The sequence below is a fragment of the Stegodyphus dumicola genome, chromosome X2, assembly GCF_044657685.1.
Source record: "Stegodyphus dumicola isolate Sdum_Otavi_A_Nest chromosome X2, ASM4465768v1".
In the NCBI taxonomy this organism is placed as follows: domain Eukaryota; kingdom Metazoa; phylum Arthropoda; class Arachnida; order Araneae; family Eresidae; genus Stegodyphus; species Stegodyphus dumicola.
Genome location: NC_140781.1, coordinates 202,517,427 through 202,542,369, shown reverse-complemented (window position 1 = coordinate 202,542,369; position 24,943 = coordinate 202,517,427). Strand labels below are relative to the sequence as shown.

General features: G+C 34.8%; 1 protein-coding gene across 10 annotated transcripts in view; it reads right to left on the bottom strand.

The window, feature by feature from the left end:
* The window catches only part of LOC146993020 (uncharacterized), a 48,895-nt gene extending 29,313 nt beyond the window's left edge, over positions 1–19,582 (bottom strand). For 4 of the 10 annotated variants that reach the window (XR_015039264.1, XR_015039265.1, XR_015039267.1 and 1 more), the window contains exons 1-2: positions 17,625–19,566; positions 8,880–8,975 (exon numbers count right to left, since the gene is read on the bottom strand). Coding sequence is in view for 3 of the 10 variants with exons in the window: in XM_085810082.1 (XP_085666208.1) it covers positions 8,880–8,975; positions 17,625–17,627 (99 nt within the window). In the remaining 7 variants the exon portion in view is untranslated. Of the gene's footprint in view, positions 1–8,879; positions 8,976–17,624 lie in introns of all 10 variants that reach the window. The other 6 variants (XR_015039262.1, XM_085810083.1, XR_015039263.1 and 3 more) reach the window with 5 other exon arrangements.
* Positions 19,583–24,943: the final 5,361 nt, after the last annotated feature.

The window sequence follows — 24,943 nt, the reverse complement described above, 5'->3', positions numbered from 1 at the left end:
TCAGTTCCACCACGGCAGTTCCACCACCTACAGTGTTGGAACTCCCGTCCGTGGCTTTGCTTCGACTCGCCGGCAGGTTAGTTTTACATCGTATATGGGTGTTTAACCTGGGTCTGAGCTGATTTGCTAGTTTTCATGTTCCTCTCAAGAAAAACTGGCGTTTTGCGTAATTTTCTCCTGCTGATAGTAGGGGTGCATCTATCTCCTAGCTGAGTAGAAACACGGCCAAGTGATCTACAAACTCGGCACGTGTCGCTTACAAAGTTCTTCTCTACACGTTCTCTAGTGGAATGCAGGTGGACTAATCTTACATAGAATTTCAATTGTTACGTCAGGAACAGTCATAAAGTATGTATTAACATAATTTTTGACACTCCTTCGTGGCCCAGAAAGAAATAACTTACTTCCGTCTTGTTGCTGGTCATGGTTGCTTTTAAAGCATCTGCAATATATGAACTTATATATATTACGCACATCTCGTTGCTAACAGTTTTCAACTGTGAATTGGTACGCACATCTCGTGACTCCAACTCCAATTTTTAAACTGTGCAAATTTCATGAGGAAATGGAAGCCTCACATCTGAATCGTTGCCCTGTGCTTGATACCGGTTGAGAGATACCGGGAAGCGAGACATAAGATTTTTTTAAGTGTTGCGGTTTTCTTTCATATTTGCTTGTTCTTTCTATAGTTGCTTTTGTAATCTGCCATTAGGAAGGAAAAAATCACTTTCTGATACATATTATTTGTTAAATCATTATTCTGCTCACTACACTGCTCACTTTTAAACTCGTCTTAAAGAATAAATGTCTACTTTTTAAACTATTACTATAAGTAATTAGTACAGTGAATTAAAAGTTAGACCCTAGATTAGTACTGTGTGGATTATTTGTGCTGTTTCCTAAGTACATTAACCAATGTACAAAGATATTAAAACAAAGGAGGCATAACCCTCCGGTCACCCCAGGAGTCTTATATGATTCACACAAGTCTGGGTATATTTACGCAAAGTGGACCGGCTACGCATCTACCAACAAAGACAATAACGATGCAAAAGGTAGTCCATCCCTAAGTGTTGACCAAGGGAGGCCAAACCTCCAAGGAGAACCTTCGAAATCTAACCATGTAGCCTCTCCATAAGCCAGGCCACACGAGAGACAGTATCACATGGTCTCTGCCATGCCTGAACCTACCACCGGATATAGGATAGTTCTAGACATTGTGAAGACTAATCATTTATCCCGCAAGTCGAGAATGTCTAGATACAGGTGCTAACCAGAACGCCGGGAGTTGCCGTCCTTACTGGACGTCCGGGGCATGCGTTGGAAATATAAAAGAAGTATATTAATAGTTACATTAACGAGCAGGAAATGCGAAAGATACCCTTTACGGCAGGACTTATCCAACCTCGGCCAAATCAGTGTCGCTTTATAATTTGGCAACTTTATTTTGAGAGTTTAATTGTAAACGATAGACTTATCAGGCCTGGCTCCAGAAGTTTGCGCAGATTTAGGCGATCAGTATTATTGGCGTCCAGTATACAGTAAACGTATTAAGAATTTAAAGTGAAATTCAGTCATTCCCTGTAATTACAACTTAGCTGTCATCCTCAGAAAATCGAAGCCGTAAACAACTGCCTATGTCGCTTCTGCAATTGAGCAGGCTGCGTTAATTTGTTAACTGAGCATGTTTTATCTATTATGGTTTTCTTTTTCAACATCAAAACCTGAAAGAAATTATTTTTTAACTTTTGCCTCCTGGCAATTCAAATGAACTTTTTGAAAATGTAACTTTTGGGCCCACCAGCGGCCGTGCGTTAAAAGTCGCTGAACACTGGTAGTTCAGTCCAGGCTGGACTTATAGGCGCTATCCTGGGTTTTCCCGGGTGTATCGTGGAAACCAGCCAATTTCCCTTAAAAAGACATCTACGGGGCATCCCCCAGTTTCCTTAAAGCGCCTAAGGCGAATCACGTTTTAAGTAATATACATATATATAACATTAAACCTTTGGAGAATTTTTTTTTTCTGTTACAAATGCATCTACAGTCGTGAAAATTTCCAAAGATCCACTTTCATGTCTATTTTCCCATATGTTCACTTTTCAGTTACCATTATCAACACCATAAATATTTCCTTGAAATGGTGTTTAAATCATTCAATTTTTGAAACATATTCGAAATTAAACTAAAGTTAATTAAAATTTTAATTTTCGAAATTAAATTAAACTTTAATTTAATTTCTAAACTATTTACTAAAATGAAATAATTTCCAAACTTCGAAAATGAAAACTTTAATTTTCGAAATTAAAATAAAAAAATTCAAATTAAAGTTTAATTTTAGTTACTAAAATTAAAGAAATTACTTTAGTCACTCACAGTGAAAAAAGTCAAGATCCCACTTCTCCTCCATTAAATCTATAGATTCATCTTTAAATTATTATGATCTGTACAAAACTTTCTCCGTACTTCTGCGTGTAGCAATTGGATTTAGTAATCGGAATTCATATCTTTGCAAATGTTCGAGAATAAAAGACTGATAAGGAACTGGTTTTTTAACTGATGATTTCGACAGCAGCATAAGAATCAAAACACTTAAATGCAGTGAAACATTTTTGCCAAAGAGTATTTCCGATGGATTATGTCATGAGTAAATTCGATACATTTATTACGATGATTTTTACCTTTTGATAAAAATCTGGTATTCTCTCTCGTCATTACCAACTGTACAGACACCGACAAAGGGTGTTTACACAATTTTAGAAGAATTTCTAGGCCGTCTAATAAATATATAAAATTTAAAGAGCATTTGTTTTAAATATTCGATGTAATATTTTCTGAACCGTGATCAGAAAACTACCGTCTGCATCGTGATTTCCATGATAGAAGAGTATATTTCGTAAAATTTTCAGGAGTATTCCTCTTCCGCTACTTTCCAGAGTCCATTATTCGTGGTAGGTTTGTGCTTAGAAAGGATTTCTTTCAAGCTACAGTAGTCAGTAGGGGAAAAATCAATGTATTTCGCAGGACTACGTTGAAAAGGTATGTAAACAATACCTGTACCGATGTTCATTTTCTCAAGGAATACGATGGTACTTTTCGAAGTATGGCTTGACCTTGATAAAGTTTCAGTCTTGCTAAGTCACTGATATAAAGAAAGGGAAATTCTAAACCCTTTATTGAAACTTTCTTTGCACTGATGGAACAGGTTTGTACGTTTTTGTCTTCGCTTTCAATAATAAATAGATCTCTTTTTTGATGCAGTCATTTAGGTAAATCCATTGTTTATAAAGAGTAACAATATACTCACAATTAGCTGCTAGTAAATAGTTCTCATACCCGATTCTAACAAATTGTTCTGTGCTTTTCGTTTTCGGAGGAGCTTTTGAAGTTTTCTTTTCAGGTAGAATTAATGTCTGAAGATTTCTCCCTTTCCGATTAACAATGTTGCTTATTTTGCACATGGAAATTTTAATAGAATGCATTTCAGAATGGCTTTGAATTACAGAGTAGGAATGGAAAGTGCAGAAACATAACCTTCAACCCCCAGCTTTTTTACAGCTTTTTTACTTTGAAATTACAAGTAGAACAAAATTTTAAGAATAGCAGACGAGTTTTCTAATTTCAAAAAATAAGCTATTACAAGAACGCTTTATTGAAATACACTTGCTTTTTTTAATTCTTTATCGAAGTCTTTCTAAAATTGCGTATACAACAAGGTGTGGTGTATTTAATTATGGCAAAGCACACGAGGGCTATCTACCTAAGGGGAGGGATGCCTTCGTGGAGGACTTTCTAAGGGAAACTGGCTCGTATACGCATTACACATGGGGAAAACCACGAAAACGCCCATGCAGCCAGCCCGTTCGCGGGAATCGAACCTCGAACCGATCTACCAGTGTCTTCAGCGACTTTACCGTTCGGCCGCTGGTGGGCCCCTGTATACAACAAGGATACACCCTCCAGTACTTTATTCTGCTGTTGTGACTTAATTGTTTAACAGTAACATCAGAACAAGCCCACGAAATTCATCGTAGCAAGGAGTACAAGATTGCGCCTGTCGTTAGCAACAGCACGATACAAGTGACACTATGACTTTACTCACTTCCGCCCCCCCCCCATTCTAACGGAGAGCACCTCGGAAGAACTTGTCGGAGGGTTTCTCCCCCCTTTTCCCTTCATCAGCCTCTCGAGAGAACTTTCGGCTCGCCTCATATTTAGAGTGCCTACTTGCCGCAAACAAACTATACATTTACAAACATCGATGCCTTTTCCGGAATTCGAGCCCTGGACCTTCGGTACGGCTGTTAGCGTCGCTGGCAAGCGTGCTTCATCATAAAATCTCATTTGTGAAAAGTATATTATTTTTTAGATAAATGTCTCCGTGTCTTCCGCGCGGTTCCAAGGAATGCTAAAACAATACATTTTCAATTCATATTTCCTTCAATTTTTTTCGACATTAAAATGAAAGATTAGAATTAAAGAAATTTTCATCAAATTTTATAGCTCTTAGAGTCAAGATTATGTACGAAATATTTGTGCTGTTATCAATAGGACTGTCGGAGTTTAATATGATAAATTCAAAGTCGAAAATTTAAAGTCTAACGTGAAGTTAAAACAATTTTAATGACATTTTCAATATTTAGTATCGTCAGTATGAAACGCTGATAACATTCTGCTACAAAATGTACGTTTCTAATTTAGAATGTTTAATTTTGGTTGATGTTTAGATAGATGAATGAAAGCAGCTTCTTCTAAAACGCACGAATAGTGCGTGGGTTCAGTCTGAACCTAACGCGCCACCTGACTGTAAGGAAAACAAGGTTGTACAGAGCTATAGTAATATTTTGAAGTCTTAGCCTAAGTGGCAATCAGGCAGGTATAAGTTCTTAGCAGTTAAATGTAAAGAATTTTTTTTTTTACTTTTCCGTTTCGCAGGCGCAAATCTCGCCAAGCAGACTTTATTGACGACAACATACAGTATACGCATAAGAAACGTTAACAAATGTTAGTTCTAAGAATTTTTTATTTTGAAGGTATAAACATTTTAATATCGTTTAAAATTTTGAAAAAGCCAATAAGTAGAGACAATAAATTTGTAAAATGACATTAATTTAAGAATTTACTATGCTTTCATGGTTCAACATCCTGATTTGCCGGTTCATATCACGTGACCCCAAGTGCTCTCATCTCACGTAAACTACGCTGCAAAAATGTTATTCTCTCAGTAATTATCTACATTAATTTCAAATTAAATCTTTATTTGTCATACAAGTTAAAACGCAAGAATTATTTCAATTCGTACGATTAGCTTACTCAGTCAGAAGTTATGTAAAACCGTAGGGCTTTACTTCGCTAGTGCATTCTCATTAGAATGAAGGAATTTAACACTTGACTTTGCCTTTTCTATATTTTCGCTCTCGTGTGAGCGGTGTAATTGCATTCTAATTGACTTAATTACCTGCGAATGGCCTAATGGCATAAAACTGAACTATCTGGTAAAAATTCTATGTAATTAATTGCATCTCAGTATTGAAAGAAACAATCAATCTGATAAGAAATGGCTGGAAATGAAGCGTAAAAGGTTACCAGCGAGGATATTCAGTTCGGCATCAGTTGTACCATTAATGAAGACTTTATCGCCTGCGCCGGCTAAACGGAAAAGTACCGAATTATTTGGCTTGAAAGTCAGAATTGCCGCCCAAACGCGTAGTGGTTATTGACTCTGACGGCCATACCATTGTGCCCGGGTCGAATGCCGGAGACGGTACGGATGTTTGTAAATGTACAGTGTCTGTGCGGCAGGGGGCACCCTAAGTATGCGGCGAGACGAAAGCCCTCTGGAGAGGTTGAAGACGCTCGAAAACATATTTCCGGTGTGCTGTCCATCAAAACTGGGGGGTGGAACTCAGTCACTAAGTCACCTATATGGTACTCAAGGCTATATGGCCAACCATTGGCGAAATTTTGCACTCCTTGCACCGATTAATTTCGTGGGCTTTTGCTGATGTAACTGTGAGACAAGCGAGATAAGTCACAACAACAGAGCCACTATTTATTTAAAACAATACGTAGAAGTATATATGTACTTTTCTATAAATTAACTGCACAGTACAGAAATTTATAAAATTATAAACTACTAAGATGTAATATTTCCTTGAGAAAAGTGCTTTTGAGAATTGCCCTGCAGAACAAGGATAATGTGGCAGACGAAGCTAGCAAAACTGCGGTAAAACAGTAGTATATTTTCCTTTATAAAACAGACAGTCACCTAATAGTCTAAAAAGAATACATCTTTTTTTCATACAAGGGCACTTTTCTAGTAATAGGACCGGATTCAGAAACGCATGTGTACATGCATGTATTTATATATGTTGTTTCTCATTTAAGCATGTATATATTCTTTTCGTATGCATGTTTGTGACGCACATGCAGGAGTGACGCGCACATACAGGAGTATGTATACATATGTATATTTGCGAGTCCGATGCTGATAATAGATGAGTACCCATAGAACAAATGGATTGCATAATGAAAAGACATCTAGTCAAGAAGAGTTCTGAAAAGGAACTACAGTACAAAGTCCACGTTAAGGAATAGTCGAAACTTCAACGAGCAGCAAATTTGGAAATTTCCGAATTTTAGATAATCAGTTTTTATCCAAATAACATGACATTTATAATTCACAAAAGAAAACATTCTGTACTTGTATTTCTTTAAAGTAGAAGTGGTTTCCAAAAAAGAGAAGGAAATACGAAATTAAATGCATGCTAATAATTTCACAGTAGATCGTAAAAAAAGGAAATCTGAAAGCTTTCACATTTTACATTCAGCCCAAAAGGCCTTTTTTTTTTAACGTTTTGTGTGTTGTCTTTATTTACCAAATACCGTGTTCCACTTAAACCACACAGGACTCAATTCATCAGCAATATCAAAAAATATTTTAAAGCAGCAAATAAGCACATTTTTAGAAATTTTGATACATAGTCTCGCGCGCTGGCTATAAAAATTTCTTTTTCGTGCAGTGTTTCCACTCGTCGCTTTGAAATCGTTAAGATTCTTAATCAAAAATTATTTAAAGTTTACAAAATCTGAAATAGATAATAAAACAAATTCGAAATTTGAGCTTCCGAGCGGCAATGTTCGGTTGGAGGACTAAGTTATTCAAAACTGGCAGGCTGTCGGTACGGTTGTTTTTTCACAATGCGAGAAACATTCACGCCTTTATGCGGATTATTTTCAATATAATACATGGGTGTATTTGGTGTATTTAATTATGGCAAAGCACACTAGGGCTATCTGCCTAAAGGAAGGGATGCCTTCGTGGAGGACTTTCTAAGGGAAACTGGCTCGTATACACGTTACACATGGGGAAAACCACGAAAACACCCATGCAGCCAGCCCGTTCGCGGGATTCGAACCTCGGACCGAACTACCAGTGTTCAGCGACTTTACCGCTCGGCCGCTGGTGGGCCGAGCGGTAAATTACATGGGTAAATTACATGGGCAATTAGTGGCAACAGCTTTGAAAGTAAACGAATGCAAAAAGTGAAACGACGCGTAATGCCGTTTTGAGAGTAATAACGCCTCTTTGGGCTAAAAGAAGATTTATCATTACATAAAAATGAGATTCGAAGACGATTTAGCGGTATATTCTAGGTTCGAAACCACACTACAGATATTGTACATGCGGTTAATTTATTTATGACCGACGCAGTGTCATCGTAACGCAGATTCGTTCTCTCTAATTCCTCTGCTAATTTCGTTTTTTCATGTTGTAAGGAATACTATTTTCGTTTCAAACTAACCAGTTTTGTTCTATTAATTAATTAGCTCTTCTGTCTTTCCTCGTTTCTATTTCCTACCAGAAGAAGGTTTCAATTTCGTGTGAAAAAGAAAGATCCTATTTGAACTGTGTCCTCAGACCGAGCGTGTTTTGCCGTTCTTGTTTACAGCTGTTTCTCTGATTTAAGCTTGCTATTTTACGGCCGTGCATACTAATTGCTAGTTTGTCTACGTAGATGGTAGGGCTAACAGTCAGCTCGTGTTCCCTATATCTGTGCAACTTTGGGTTAGATCTTTAACTCAGGGTTAAATTTAATTTTGTACTTCTATTTTTGAGTTGCAGCCAAAAGAATTGGTTTAGTTTCTACGCTCCAGAAATGCGGACTGAAAACTTATCCTCGAGTTGAATAAAAACGCCTTTTCACCCTTTGTACGCCTTGGCATTTGAAACGCTTGAACTTATCGTCGCTTCACAATTCAAGTAAGATTTTAGCCAGCAAAATAAAGTTAATTCAGGCCCCCCAACGTCCGAGCGGTAAAGTCTCTGAACACTGGTATTTCGTTCGGAATTTCAAATCCCGAGAACGGGCTCGCTGCATGAGCGTTTTCGTGGTTTTCGCCATGTGTAACGTGTTAATATGCGTCATGTCTTCCACCAAGAAATTCCTGCCTTCCATGTAGTACCTTAGGGCAAAACAAGTAAATAATAATAAAGTTAATTTAGCTAGAATATTACAATGTGATATTCAAAAATTTTCAGACTCGCTATTCTCATTCTCATCATAAAATTTGAAAGCCATCTACAAAAATTGCGCCAAACGCTTGTAAAAATGTCTGCAGAGACGTCCTTCAACTTGTAATACTTCGTACGTCAAATTTTTATATTAAAATATTTCTAGAATTCTTGGCATACTTTGGCATTGGTTTTTAAAAGAATACCCTTTCACCTGAGCTTTTACTGCACGCAAAATTCCAATATCCGTTGACTGATGGATAACTGTACAGATGTCCAAAAAAGCGTAAAAATTATTTACTAAAACTGTAAATTCGATAGGATTCATGACAGTAATAGTCGGAGAAAAATAAGCTTAATTACTTACCACCAGTTGAGTTGCCGTACCGCCCATTCGATGTCTATCAGCATTTGTACTTAAATTGGTGGAGCATTCTGTTGTCTCTACGGCACAGCCAAAAATCTGTAGGGAATATTAAAAGTTTTAACGGAATAAATAAAATTACTTCGCAAAATGGGTGTTTGACCTGTGATTCAAACGGTCAAACACCCATTTTGCGAATGATGAGGCCCTGTCAAAACTTTGACTGTACTGTATCAGGATTTTAGCACTGCTTTATGCATTGCAATTCTAAGTTTACAAAGAACATTCAAAGTCGGTGGTAACTTGATACAATACGTTACTCAGATGCATTAATACTGAACTGGGTGTATTAATGTGCATCATATGTGCTGTGCACTTGTTTGCAGAGTTGCTGTGTAATATATGTTTGTCACATTCATAGTAGTTCATGTTATTCACTTACTTACGTTTGGCTTACAATTCACTTATGTGTATACGTGTATACGAGCCAATTAACGATAACGTGTTAATAATTAACGATAACGAGTATACGAGCCAATTTCTCTTAAAAGGTCCTCCTCGAAGGTATCCCTTCCTTAGCCAGATAGACCTACCGCGCTCTGCCGTAAATAAAAACGTCATTGAGAGTCAATATATTTTAAAGCACGCCATCTTGTGGACCTTCTTGACTCAAATAAATACAAAAGAAATTACATCCAATTTGTGCAGAAGTGGTTCGAATAATTATTGATGAGTGTATGGTTCGAATAATTATTAAAGAGAATTAAATGAAATATAAGGTAACTGTCCTGCAAATAAAATTCAAAAGGTGTTGATTAGCTGATGTCCAAAGTTACTGCTAAAAGTTCTTTACATACAAATAAAAGCACATAGTTACACAAGCAAGTGCACAATTTTAGTCAACATTTGAAATATACGAGTATTAATGCAGAAGCAATAAAATAATAAAAATCTGAAACCTTTCCGATTTTACATAAAGCCCAGAGGGGCGTTTTCTTAACGTTTTGTGTGTTACCTTTATTAAACAAGTTCTTCGCATTTAAACCATAAAATTGAATTCAACAACAATATCGCAAAATTATTTTAAAATAGCACATCAGAATATCGATACACAGTCTCGCGCGCTACAGGTAAGCGTTTTTTCCCGTACAGTAACGCCACTGGTCGTTTTGAAATCGCTGAGTTTGTTAATCAAAAATTCGTTACAGTATGAAATCGATAGTGAAACGAATTCCACATTAGGGCTTCCAGATGACCATATTCGGTGGAGGATTACGTTATTCGAAATTGGATGGCTCTAGGTACCGTTGTTTTATCACTAGGCGAGAAACATCCATCATAATCACACAAAAATATTAGCTACATTTATGCAGATTCTTCATTATGTAATTTCTTTAAATGTAGCACAAGGCGATAATATTTGGTGGCAACAATTTGAAAAGTCAAACGGACATTTACAGTTTTTGACGCAGAATGCCAAAACTGAATTACATCCCTTTGGGCTAAAAAATAAGAAAGTTACGCAATTTGCATGGTGCAGGAAACAAAATATAGAAGCATAATGAATTATTACTTAAGTTGCTGAGTGGCCGCTTCACATAGTTACGAGAAGTGTAATCATAATTATAAATAAGAATAATGCTGTTATTTGATATCCTAATATTTAAATGGAAATTGTTTGCCAGTTGTGGAAGTAAGCACGAAATTGTGCTATGCCCAATTCTGCATGAATTGCATGAATGCGTAGGCAAAAGAACTGGTGGATGTAAACATGACCTGTTGTCGATAAGCAGGATTTTTACGGATCAAACGTAAACGTTACTTAGCATGTGCAAACTGATAGTTTTCGGGCCTCCGTTCTTAGAATGGTTTCCAATCTATCCGGTTTGTACTAAGTTCGGTAAACAATATCAACGTAGGAAAAGTAAACATACTTTAGCAATTTAAAATACAAATTTGAATCATTAAATAACGATTATTTCATACATCAAAAAATAAAATGCTTACGTACCTTTTCCAATCTTTCTGCCATTTGATTTTCGTTATTCTCCCGAAGTACACAGCGAACTTTTTCAACTTAAAAAAAAATTAGAAAATTGCTGAGACTCGGCTTCGTGCAATTTTCGGCAGCACCGCAAAAAAAAAAAAAAAAAAAAAAAAAAAAAAAAAAAAAAAAAAAAGTGCTACAGGCATTCACCCAACCAAATCATAAAAATCGACTGATTAATGAAATAAAAGACTTGTTTAAAAAGGCTGAAAGAAAACATATTGTTAACTTATACTGGGTGAAAGCACACAGTGGAATTGTCGGAAATGAAAGGGCGGGCACCCTTGCTAAAATGGCGGCACTTGGGGATGGAACCGATAATTTTGATATCCAGGATTCAAGAATAAAGACCTTTGCTGAAATGGACTTATTGCTGGGAGTCGGCTAACAAAAAAAAAAAAAAAAAAAAAAAAAAGAGTTAACGAAAATTATGAATTTAAGCAAGAAGATGAATATTATAAATAATTCTGATATAAATCAGGTACTGACTATTCATAGGCGTTTCACTGCTTATTTGAATCGGTTCCATCTATAGAATAATAAATGCTTAACATAAATTTGGGGACGCCAGGCACTTCGTCGATGAATGTACGCTTACCCAAGGGAGAAATATAGAAAGAATTTTAAAGAAGATTTTAAAAGGAACTATTCAAATTTGAAAGATTTTGCAAAGACAATGAAAATTATAAATACGGACAAATATAGAATTCTAATTCAGTACCAAGACTCAGATTTTGAAGATTTGTTTTTTCTGGCTAGTCCCATTTTTTAAAAGTACGGCCGGCTAGGAGGACTGACACTGTGCAATTACAATGAATGAATAATGAATGTGGAAAACGCATTTCCTCGTTGTTCCCTATAGCAAACTTTCGGCAAAATACTTTATTACTACCGAAATTTTCCCATAGTTTCTTCCATCGCTGGCGAATCCACAAGCTGATATTTTAAAACTAAGTTCAAAGCAAAAAATATCACGATTTGTGTACAAAAATCATTGGAACTTTAAATACAACAAAACAAGAACGCATATGAAAATGGGAGCGTAGCTTGACTGAAACGATTGCTATGAGCATGGTTGCCGGAAGAATGGTCATGCGCAATGGTTGCCAGAGTTTGGTACTTCCGGAAAATTTTTCTACTTTCACTAAGATGGTTGTTATATAGAACGTAAATACCAACGTGCACACTCAATAATGAAAACACTACAGTTTTCGCTACTTCAGTTTAAACACACTCTCGTTCGGCCTTATTCATTTACATCCTGACAAGGAAACGCGAGAGAAATAAGGAGGGATAGAAAACCATAACAAATTAAAATTATTAGCAAAAATAGTGCAAAGTGCATATCTTTCCCAACTAAAAATTAACTATCAATAAAAGATCTAATTACCTTGATAAACGTAATTAAATCCTAACTCAAACACCGAGTTAATCTTTACAAATTTTAAGTCTTAAAATTTCCTAAACTACTTTTCGCAGCCGAAATATTGTACCACTTGCTCTACATACACATCCTACTTCTTAATATGTTTTCATATTGTTTCCTTCCAGTCTTTTGGCTGGAAAATAGTTTAGAGCAAGTGAGTTTACATATTCACTTCAAATGGTAGCGCAAACAAATAATTTTCACTTTAACACAAATAGATTTACACTCAAACCTGCTTTTGTGCAGTGGATAGAGACAGCATGAAGGAAAACGGAGAACATTTCACGAGTAACTATAAAAGATCGTTTTGGAAACACAATTAAAGACCATTCTTCTATGAGGTGAATAGCATAAAAACGTTTCACGTAGAAAATAACTCAAAACGTTACGAAATAATTAAGAATTGCTTTTTTAAACAAAACCAAGACATGAGGTTTTGCAGCTGCAACTTGGAATCTCGCCAAACCTTTTAGAAACTGATTTATCAAATACACATGCGGGCATTCTTAAATATTTTATTTACATATGTACTTATTATTTTTCACATACAAAATTTGTCAAAACTTATAGCCATTATCCTTTGCAGTCTGATAATACGCGAACTTTCTTGTGGTAAACTGGTTCAAAATCACCTTCGTCACTTGAAGATACTAACCTCGCACTCGTTTAGAGTTGACTTTTTTCAGTTGCCATGTAGCCCGTGATCAATTTTTGTGATGCTGTTGTTTCACTATACGCTTGTATATATATCTCGGTAGCCAGATATACTGTGGGTAAAAAAGTATTTGCACACCTACATTTTTGTTTGCAATTCATAAAAAGAAGCATTAAGAAATAAAAAATTGGTATTGCCAAATCAGAATAAGTTTAATCATCTAAAACAAACAGAAAAATTACAATAATATAATTTGTAACAAAATTAAAATATCTCGTATCGGCTTTTTTGTAACAAAATTAAAATATCTCGTATCGGCTTTTTTGTAACAAAATTAAAATATCTCGTATCAAAAAAGTATTTGCACACCTGCATGAATACAAAAGAAATAAAATATATAATAAAATTTCAAATAACTAATATTTAGTATGCATTCCTTTAGCATCTATTACTGCTTCTAATCTTGCTGGCATTGATTTAATTAAATTTTCTGTAACAGTAGGGTCAGTATTCGACCACTCTTCAATAAGGGCTGATTAAGCGCAGATTTGCTTGAAATCTTCCTTTTTCTTCCTTTCTCCACAAATTTTCCAAAGGATTTAAGTCTGGTGATTGTGGTGGAGTGGCAAGTTTTCTGGGTCCATTATAAAGCAACCACATACGTGTTATACCGGCAGTGTGCTTGGGATCATTATCTTGCTGAAAATAGTACGAATTACTGATACCCAATTTTATTGCACTTTGTGGCAAGTTATCTCGCAACACATCAATATAGATTCGAGCTACCATCAATAAAACACAAATTACCAACTCCTTTGCTAACCATGCACCCCCAAATGATAACAGAACCTCCTCCATGTGTAACTGTAGGTAACACATTTTTGGTATGAAAAGCAGTACAAGGTTTTCTCCAAACTAATTTAAAGATATTGAACTTATTCTCGTCGGATAATATGACATTTTTCCAGAAATCAATTGGCTTATTGATATATTCCTTAGCGAATTCAAGTCTCTTCAGTCTATTTCGTTCAGTTATGCGAGATTTGCATCGTGTAGGACATTTCGAACACTTTGGGCACAGAGTTGAACTCCAGATGTTGAAGCGACATCATTGGCTAAAGTAATTGCACTAACAAATGGATTTTTCGATGCTTTTCTTATGATTTTTCGCTTCATTTGCAGTGAAAGTTTCTTTGGGCGTCCAGAGCGCAAGTTATTTGATGTAGATCCTCTTCCTTTATGACGTTTTATAACACACCAAACAGTACAGAAGCAAACATTTACTTTTTTACCTATTTCTCGATAACTTAGGCCATTTTCACGTAAAGAAACAATTTTTTCTCGCAACGAAATTGGCAATTCGGATTTCTTAGGTGCCATTACAATTTGAAATCGACAATCAACTGATAACGTTTCGAGTCTTGCGTATGTTATTTACTGAGGGATGACTTTCAAATAATAGCATAAAAATGCAAATTTGCTTAAGTCGATTTGAGTGTGCAAATACTTTTTTGACATAAGCTATTGTTGCAAAAAATATTTTTTATTAATATTATTGTATTTTTTGTAATTTAAATGAATAAGCTTATTCTATATTTTAAATGCCAATTTTTTATTTCTTAATGCATTTTTTTTTATAAATTGTGAACAAAAATGTATGTGTGCAAATACTTTTTGTACCCACTGTACAAGATTGAAGCTCCTTTTGGACCTTCAGTGTTTATTTGCGACCAATGCATTTTTGCTTTGATAGGCAAGATTTTCATCGCAATATGCTACTGCACATTTCATTTATTTCCATTGGAAAATCTTCTGCGTTCAACAATTAAATTATTCTATTAAAGAATTCAATACATATGTAATGTGATGAAATATATATCAAAAATCAAAACCCCTTTTATTCTTCTAATGGCAGGCACTTGCCTATAACGGCATCGGCTACTATTAAGGCCAGAAATGGTAGCCATTTTATTGTGGAGGCACCTAATAGGCGGCCATCATTACCTACTATGAAAGAAGAGAAGTTTTTACATCCATGCCTTCTCCGGGATTCGAACCCGGGCCATTCTGTATCGTAGTTAGGCTTCCCTAACCACAATTACCATCTAGGGGGCAAATGGAAAAAATTAAATGGCGGATCAAACTTACTAATTTTTTGGCTAAAGTGCTGAATCGCCCACTTATTTGTTTGGCGCTTTTTACAAGAGTAAGAAGAATTGGATTTTTGTCACTTTTCTTTGACTTTTTAAGTGAAAATTGGTCGATGTGTATATGGAGTAGTCAAAAATGTGCGCAATAACATTTTTGTGCAATTCTGGGATGTTTTTTTAAGTGAAAATAGGTCGACGGGTACATGGATACAGAGTATGTGCAATTCTTAAAAACGCGCCAAGCAGTGGACGATTCTGCACTTCCCCAATTTTAGTCATTGATAACTTCCTCAATAATGTTCCAGTTTGATTGCAATTTTCATATACCACACAAAAATACTGCACAAAAACAGATTTGAGTTACTATCATTTGACATCACATGGGAGAAGGTTTATTCACCATTTTTCTTTCCAACTTCCCCCTACGAGGTCTATTGAACCAAACCGTTTTCTACTGAACAGCTTTGTGTTCATGTAAAGCATGTTCAACATTACTGCCTAACCAAACAGTCTGCATGTTAGAATTTTCACGTACCACACCTCAAAAATACATCCTACATTCAATTTTCAGTCCTGAGGTGCTGATTCAAGTGAAAAATTAACTTAGTATTGGCTGGTGAGCTTTAAATTCTACTGTTACCTTTAACTTACCTTGACTTAACTTTAAGTATGTATGAAAATACATACATACTTATTCCTGTTTTACTAGCAGACACAAAAATACATTTCGTTTTTTGTTTCACAATTTTCACAAAAAGTTTTACATTTACAATCTGCTTTAATTGAATTCCCTGAAATTAATTTCAAATCATTTATATTCAATAAAATTATTTAATTTAAAGAGTAACGAATTTGTTTCACTTAATTGGAAACTCAGTCTCTCAGACTAAAAATTAAGATCTCGTTCTCATTTTTAAATTAAAAATATTCCGATAATTACAAAGCCTAACTTTAAATTTCATGCATTCTCAAACTAGTTTTTATTTTTAACTTAAGTTTTCCTATTAACTTGAATTTTAACTCTTTCGCATATAAACACATATTTCTGTTTTACTAGCATCACAAAAATAGTTTTAGTTTTAACATATACTCGCAAAAACGTTTACATTTACAATCACTCTAGTTCAGTTTCTTGAAAACAATGTCAAATCCTTCACATTCAATAAAATTCTTTAGTTTAATGAGTAATTTAAGAGTATTTAAGAGTAAATTTAATTAAATTTCCTAAATTAATTCTCAAACTCACTTAATTAGATTAAAACTGAACATCTTGTTCTCATTTTTAAATTTAAAATATTCTGATAATTACAAAATCCAACTTTAAATTTCACGCATTCTCAAATTAGTTTTTATTTTTAACTTTGATTAAAATTAAATTAAACTCAAATTAATCTTACTACATTCGGCCATTCTACCGTCTAAAGAATTCGCTTCAAACGTCACAATAGGATTTCCATAACATTCAACTACTCAGGCTACCATAAATGAAACAACAACGTGGCAATAAATCAAACAACAACTTAGCCATAATACAAGGGGTACCTTAAAGTCTACTCTACCCGCAGTTTATTAAAAATCATGCGAATTATATACTAGTTTGTTCTCTAGAATTGTACTTACATAAACATTACACGATATGTTCCATAAATTAATGGCATACTTGAAATTATTTGTGATGCAAGTGATTTTTGAAATGCAGCCAAAACAGTTCTAATGTCACCAGACGTCCTAGATTGTGCAGGATGTACGCATATTTTAATGCAATGTACCATTCATCTATTCAGGAAAATTCCCGCACTTTGTAAACAGTCCTTTATTTTGTAAATACAGATGGTATGAAATTTCATAGAGCCATTCCGTTCGGTCCAACAATTCTCACGAAACAAATAATATTTTAAATTAAAATAATCAATCAATATACTTGCATCCAATATACCTGCAAGTTATCAAGCCATTGTTCATTGAGTGAATTTTATGGTCTTGAGTATACAGGGTGGCCAATAAATTCCAGTACCACCCGTTTAACTGACAATCGGCTGCGGTTAATGGTCATAAAAGTGGTGTTTAGGTATACTAAAATGGCTATGCGCTACTAGACGAGATGGTTTTCAGCGCCATCTAGTAGAAACCAGCGGAATTAGCGTCCCTATCTCGAAAATGATACGAGATAGGAAGAAAAAGTGAGTTGAAAAGTTGTAGAGCATCGTCGATTTAGTACGACAGCTCGTGCACATGAATGTTAAGAACAGGCGTCTTAAACGGGCATTGGTGTGTTCGCGATTTCTGAAACTGTGACGTGACGAAACGATCTCAGAAAGAAAAAGTCAAAGGAGCACCAAATTCTAAAATATAGGCAAACAAAAAATACATAGTCTCAATAAAATAAATTTTAAACCAAACAATAAAATAACATAAAAACGGAAAAACATGTTATACATTTAAGCACTACCAAAAGTAAATATTCACTTACCATGATTTTCGAGTTCGCTTCGTACACCCAGAGCCCACGTAAAAATCAAAATATCAATCATACTCAAATGACTTTTTTCAAACCAGGTACTCTTTCTGATCGAACGCTTCACATAGTGACCATCTGAAACTTTCTTCCTACAAACCCATTGAAATCCATCTAAGCGGTTTTTACGTTCGACTAGACGCATATCCTTCCTACTACAGGACACCTATAATGGCCACTAAGTAAACCTTCATTTACACACCAGTCAAAGTTCTTTTCCCCCTTCGCTTCAAATTAATCTTACTACATTCGGCCATTCTACCGTCTAAAGAATTAAACAAACACACACCACAAAAACGCTTACAAAACATCCCATGATTCAAAATTTCCCAGAATCATGCACCCGATTACGTCACAATAGGGTTTCCATAACATTCAACTACTCAGGCTACCATAAATGAAGCAACAACTTGGCGATAAATCAAACAGCTTCGCCATAATAAAAGAGGTACCTTAAAGTCTACTCTACCCCTTTCTGAAAATAGTTTTCATTTTTAATTTAAATTCTACTGTTAACTTGACCAGCTCTTTCATACATTCACACTTATTCCTGTTTTACAAGCAGGCACAAAAATACATTTAGTTTCGACACATACTTCATAAAACCTTTTACATTTACAATTACTTTAATTGAATTCTCGTAAACAATTTCAAATTATTTATATTCGATGAAATTCTTTAGTTTAAAGAGTAACGAATTTGCTTCATATAATTAGAAGCACTCTAAAGTTTTCGAAGACTAAAAATGAATATCTCGTTCTCATTTTTAAACTTGATATATTCTGGTAATTACAATGCTCAACTTTAAATTTTATCCATTCTCAAACTAATTTTTATTTTTAACTTAAACTCTATTAACTCTTTCACATATACAACCATATACGTTTTTACTAGCATCGCAAAAATACCTTTAGTTTTAACACATATTTCATTAAACCTTTTAATTTTACGATCCCTTTATTTGAATTTCTCGAAAATAATTTTAAATCGTTTACATTCAATAAAATTTTTCAGTTTAAAGAGTAACGAATTTTCTTCATTTAATTCTAAACATGCCTCAGCGTCTCAGATTAAAAGTGAACATATCGTTCTCATTTTTAAAGTTAAAATATTCTGATAATTACAAAACCTAACTTTAAATTTCATGCATTCTAGTTTTTTATTTTTAACTTAAATTCTATTGACTTAAACTTTTCACATATACAACCACATTTCCGTTTTTACTAGCATCGCAAAAATACTTAAAAACGCATATCTCATAAAACCTTTTACATTTACAATCACTTTAATTGAATTTCCTGAAAACAATTTTAAATTGTTTACATTCAATAAATTTAGTTTAAAGAGTAACGAATTTGCTTCATTTAATTGGAAGCACGCTAAAGTTTTCTAACTCAGTCTCTTAGACTAAAATGAATTATCTCGTTCTCATTTTTAAACTGAATATATTCTGGTCATTACAAAGTCTAACTTTAAACTTCATGCATTCTAAAACTAGTTTTTATTTTTAACTCAATTTCTACTATTACCTTGACTCTTTCATATATACACACATTTCTGTCTTACTAGAATTGCAAAAATAATTTTAGTTTTAACACACGTCACAAAAACGTTTACATTTACAGTAACTTAAATTCAATTTCCTGAAAACAGTTTCAAATCATTTACATTGAACAAAATTCTTTAGTTTAATGAGTAACGAATTCGCCGATTCATTCAACAGAAAACCCACCAGAACTTCCTGCAGTCAGTCTCTCAGACTAAAAATGAACATCTCCTTCTCATTTTTAAACTTAAAATACTGTGATAATTACAAAATGCTTAAGTTAAAAAGAACATCTTTCTCTGTATAGTTCTAAAATACGATTATCCTTGATCGAAGCAACGACAAAGAAAATCTTTTAGCACAATTTACTTAAAATTAAGTAAAACTAAATACTCAAATAGAGTAATTTTCACTTATCTTTCGTTTGTTGAAGTCAGGCAGTCTGTTCTGGACGAACTCATTCCAGGAGTCAAAATTGCCAGTGTGCTAGACCTTGAGCCGCCGACGCAGTCTGCTGTTCGCTTGTAGGGTGAGTCCTCGGAAGTTGCATGCTGTGAAAGCTGGCCTGGTCAGTCGAAGTCCGCTGGTTACTAAGCAGATTCTTGCTCTGGAGAGGTTCATTAAGAGCTGTTTCAGGCATGGAATCAATGCCTACGTGGTCTAAAAACCGACTACTCACAACGAAGAACACGTGAACTGACTTTCGGTCTACGATTTCGCAGAGTCGTCTGCACAGTCATGTCTGCGCAACGATATCTTCAAAGACTGACTACTACTCAAAGCCCGTTTCCACAGGTGTGAATGGCATTGATGATTATTTTACACCTGAGTAAGCCACCCAACCTAGTGGCTAGCCTCGTTGACTGGCATAATGAAGGGTCTGAGTTCGAATTCCGCAGAAGGCACGGATGTTTATAAATGTATGCAGTAAAAATATTAAAATCTATCGTACATATTTTTAAGAAAGTAAAACATTATTTTTGGTTCATGATGTCATAAATATGAACCATATTATTACAATTTTTAAAAATTACAAATAACTTTACATTTAACAGATTTCTCATAATATTTTGTAACTATATATTTTATAGCCGCCCAACAGGTATAATCGCTGACTACCGTGCCAAAAAGCCCGGGTTCGAATCCCGGAGAAGGTATGGACGTTTGCAAATGTGTAGTGTCGGTACGACTTCGCGGCAATCGGCTAATCTTTGAAATATGGTAACAAGTAGTTTGGCGACATTTTGATAAGGCGATAAAGGTTACTAGCTAGGACTTTAGCAGTGTACATGGATAAAGTCAAGAGTGTGCGCAATGCCATTTTTGTGCAATTCTGGGATGTTTTTTTAAGTGAAAATAGGTCGAAGTGTACATGGATACCGTGTATGTGCAATTCTGAAAAACGCGGCAAGCAGTTTCGATTCTGCCCTTTCTCCCAATTTCGCACCTAATCTTTGTCATGATTAAGCACTTTTGTTCCATAAAAGTTCTAGCATAAGCGTAATTCGGCTAGCAGATTGTTGGAAAAAAATGTTGAGTTCAAAAAAAAATGCCTTTACTTCGTGAAAACAAAATGGCGTCCAAACAAAAACTAGCAGGTTGCTGTAGCAGGGTTGGTCGCCACATTTTCGCCAAAAATTCGCCAAGTTACCATAATTCAAAGATTAATCAGGCAATCTAAATATGCAGCAAACCAAATGTCCTTTGGTGCTCAAGGCTGTGGCCAACGACAGGCGTTCACTTGCGCTCCTTGCCACGAGGTGTTTCGTGGGCTTGGACTGATGTTATTCTCAGACAAGTAAGTATAAGTAACCACCACGTGAATAATATGAAAATAATGACGACATGTATCATCGTGCGAATGTACCATGGAGGGACGCAATGAATAGGTGCAGCTTGCGAGATGGTACAGCCACACTTTGCAATCACTTTGCAAATTTGTTTACACATACTATAACAATAGCCAAGCTAGGTATGAATTCATTTTCAGAAATTTTTTAGTTTTGTTATAATTTCTAATTTCATCATCAAATTTAGTATGGCATCATGATTCCCATTTTGAGAAGCTATGCTGTTATGGGAAGGAAAGCAGTCAAAACAATCAGATAAAAAAATTATGTATAAAATATTAAAAGTTTTTCTTTGTCACTCAATTCAATTGTTTAACTATTCAAAATACGAATATTACTGCAAAAATAATCCTAATGAATTGTTGCTTCAGTACAATACGTTTTATAATAGTTTTTTCAAGATCTGAAAATCATCTCAAACATTTTACGATACGCATAAAGAAAACGATCCGACAAAAAGTCAAGTTTTAAATTGATGCACAAATCTCAAACTCACATTCAATTAAGCGACTTTAAAAATCGAGAGTACTTTCAACTAAGTTTGATAATTGGGATGGCTAATAGTTAAAACCATTTCTTTTCTGTGCCTAAAAATAACTAGCAAAAACTATCAAAAAGTAAATCTGGTTATTTTATGAATTATTAAAACAATTTTCAGTTTAAGAATATGGTTAATTTTTGTTACAAACACTTCCTAATTTATACCTTACAATGCCGAGCATTAATAATGCATCAAAATGTTTTAATTATATTTGTAGTTTAGTGATAATAGTTAAAATTAATTAAATTTTTAACTGATTTTTTTTTGTTACGTTTTGAAATTTTATTCCGAATTGCTTTTTCCTACAAGATTACGAATCATTCACTAATGACACTAGGAAACACAAAAAACAAGTTGCATTAGTTTTTTAAGAATTAACTCAATGTTGAACGTCAACTGAATTTGTCGTTTTACTTACGATATATGGTAAGAAAATAATTTATTTTTGCTTCATGATTGAAGAAATTATAGACCAGTGATAAATTAACTTCATATTTTGAAAATTAACTCCGATTCAACTATTTCAAGAATGTTAAATATTTACATCTTGTGTCTTTGTTTGAATAAAAATAAGTTACTACCATCCCTGGAAGCTACGAATAGCTTTAACTGTGGGAGAACTTTCACTGTTCACACTTTAGCTGAAATTAATGCGAAGATTTTTGTATTAATATATATCTCTTAGAGTTTTTAGTAATGTCTACATTTTATCATTCTCTTCAAAAATAATAATATAAAGTGATCAAGTATAGAATTATAAAACTCTAATACTTGATAAAAAATTATCTCTAATTAAAGTTCCCCCCCCCAAAAAAACGTTTTTAATAAAGTTAGGAAAACAACACGATAACGCATCAATTTAAAACTTGACTTTTTTGTCAGATCTTTTTCTTTATGTGTATCGTAAAACGTTTGAGATGATTTTCAGATCTTGAAAAACTAGTATAAAAAGTATTGTACTGAAGTAACAAGTGTAGTGCGGGTAGTAATCAACACCCAAAATCTATGATTTTCTGCCAACGTTTTAGTTGTTTCTCAAAGCCCAGAAACTTGGTGGCCGCGAGTCCAAACACAGATCAACGTCCTGTGCAGAAGGGAACATAGCCTTAGCAAACCGTAGCTGCAGATGTGAAAAAGGGGTAAGAAGCTCGAAGGAGTAGAGTCAAGTTATATGATGGGCGGGGCAAATTATCCCATTCGACTTCCAGCCGCTGAATATAGACACACGTGGTCTTGCATTATCTTGATAGAAAATTACCTTTTTGCGCCGGAATTCTGTTAGACGTTTTTCCTTGACAGCAACGTCAACACGAACTAGCACCTAGCTTTACACCTTATTGTGGAGGGTTTTAACTCTTTCTGGATCGTATTTGTGGATTATACCACAACAATCCCACAAAGCAAGATCATTTTCTTAGTCAAACTGCGCTTTGAGACGCTGCCGTCGGGCACAGGCCAACCCCCTTCTCATACGGCACCCAGCGACTGAACTTGTACGTCACGTTAATCGATGCATAGCGCGACTAATGCACATGGCAACAACGTCTAACTCCTTAGTAAGCTCTCCTCCAGTGTTTATGTACCAATCTTCTTCCCCAAATTCTCGCAGGCGGGCCTCATTAACATCAGTAGGCCGGCCAGAGCGCTTTGCTTCTTGAATGCCATAGTCCCTGTTTCTGAACTTTCAGTACCAAACCTTCACAGTGATACAACATTAGTACATACATATCGTATGATACAACATTAGTACCTAAAGCTGTACATATGATTTGGAGGCATTCTGCACCGTTTGCAACGGAACTGGAAGTAAATCGTGGTTCTAATGTCGTGAGGCGATAGTTTTCTCTTGTTCTGTATTCTTTTTTTCTCAGATGCCATCTTTCTGAATGCACAGTCTCACTGAAACTTGTACAGCCTCATCTGTTTTAGTAACAAACTCTAAGTCAAGGACTGTGATGTAGACTTATCCATTTGTCTAGCTAAGCAGCCAGAAATTTACCAAGGGAACTTTCATTAAGAAATAAAATTCAAATAAGTTGAACAGAAGGCACTTCTGGCGCTTACAAACCAGCCAGTAATTATGGCGTAAAACTTAAAGTAGAATTTAAAATTAAAACGGAATCTAAGGCTTAATTAGCCGAACGCTAAGTAGAAGTATTTAAACACGGAAGTTGGTTCCCAGCCTACAGCGGCGTAACAGCAAAGTCTGCAAGAATAAAGCAACAAGGTATTCGCGAATGCTATCATAAAATACCAACTAGTAGTGTGGTCTTCAGCAGGCGGAATACGCTCCGACTAAAACAACCTGAAACCGTCACTTAAATACACACGAGCTCTAAAATTTACGTTTTGGCAGGAAAAGAAGTGACAATAAAGATTAGAAACATGAAATAACTGCTTAAGTTAACATAATACCTTTAAAGTCTAATTAAACATTTCACACTTTAGATGTTCTTTTCATAAAATTTGATTTCAGGTACTTCTGAAAACCATTGGTTGCCAAAGAACCATTGGTTAGCGTTACTTTGTTACGGATTTCAGGAAGTGTTCTCTATATTAATTACAGAGTTACGATATGTGAAACGCTCAACGACTTCAAATTTATAAGACTAGAATGACTAGAATTAGTCAGTTTTAGTATGAATTATCATCTGCAAGTCTTCTTTTAAAGGATATATATTAAAATGTTTTCCACCACCGGAAGAGCACCATCTGTCATTGGGAATATGAACTAAAATATACCGTACGGAAAAATACTCTAGTTCTTGATTCTTCAATTTCATAAGAGTTTCTTTTAATGTGTTCAAATTTATGTAATATGTGGCTTTTTTTAATTAACTTTTTATAATTCTTAAAAATCTCTCATTTGTGGAATTCCTTATGAAACCTATATACGTTCTTCAGCACCATGAGCGTTATGCTAAATGATATCTTTTGTTAAAAAAATAACGTGCCATTTTTGGCAGCACTTCAAAAGATTCTAATATTTAGAAGTACACAATAACATATTTTATTCATATTTTACTTTACGTATTTATAGAGAAATTATTCATTGGTTGCAGCTGTCTTACTGTTACCTTTATGTAACAAAACATGAATTCCTTTGCACTTGATGAAAATTCTTTTAAAGACTTTATACGCCTACAGTATGTTACACTTAAGTATAACTTAAACTTTCTATAGTCAATGAACGAGCTCATGCACATTCAAGCAGTGGGCACAAACGAACGCAACTCGCATTAATAATTTACTCCGAAAGACATCGCGCGTATTTAGAAAGAATTGCTTCATCTTAATTTTTCGGCCTATAGCACATTTATTTATATTAAAATCTTCC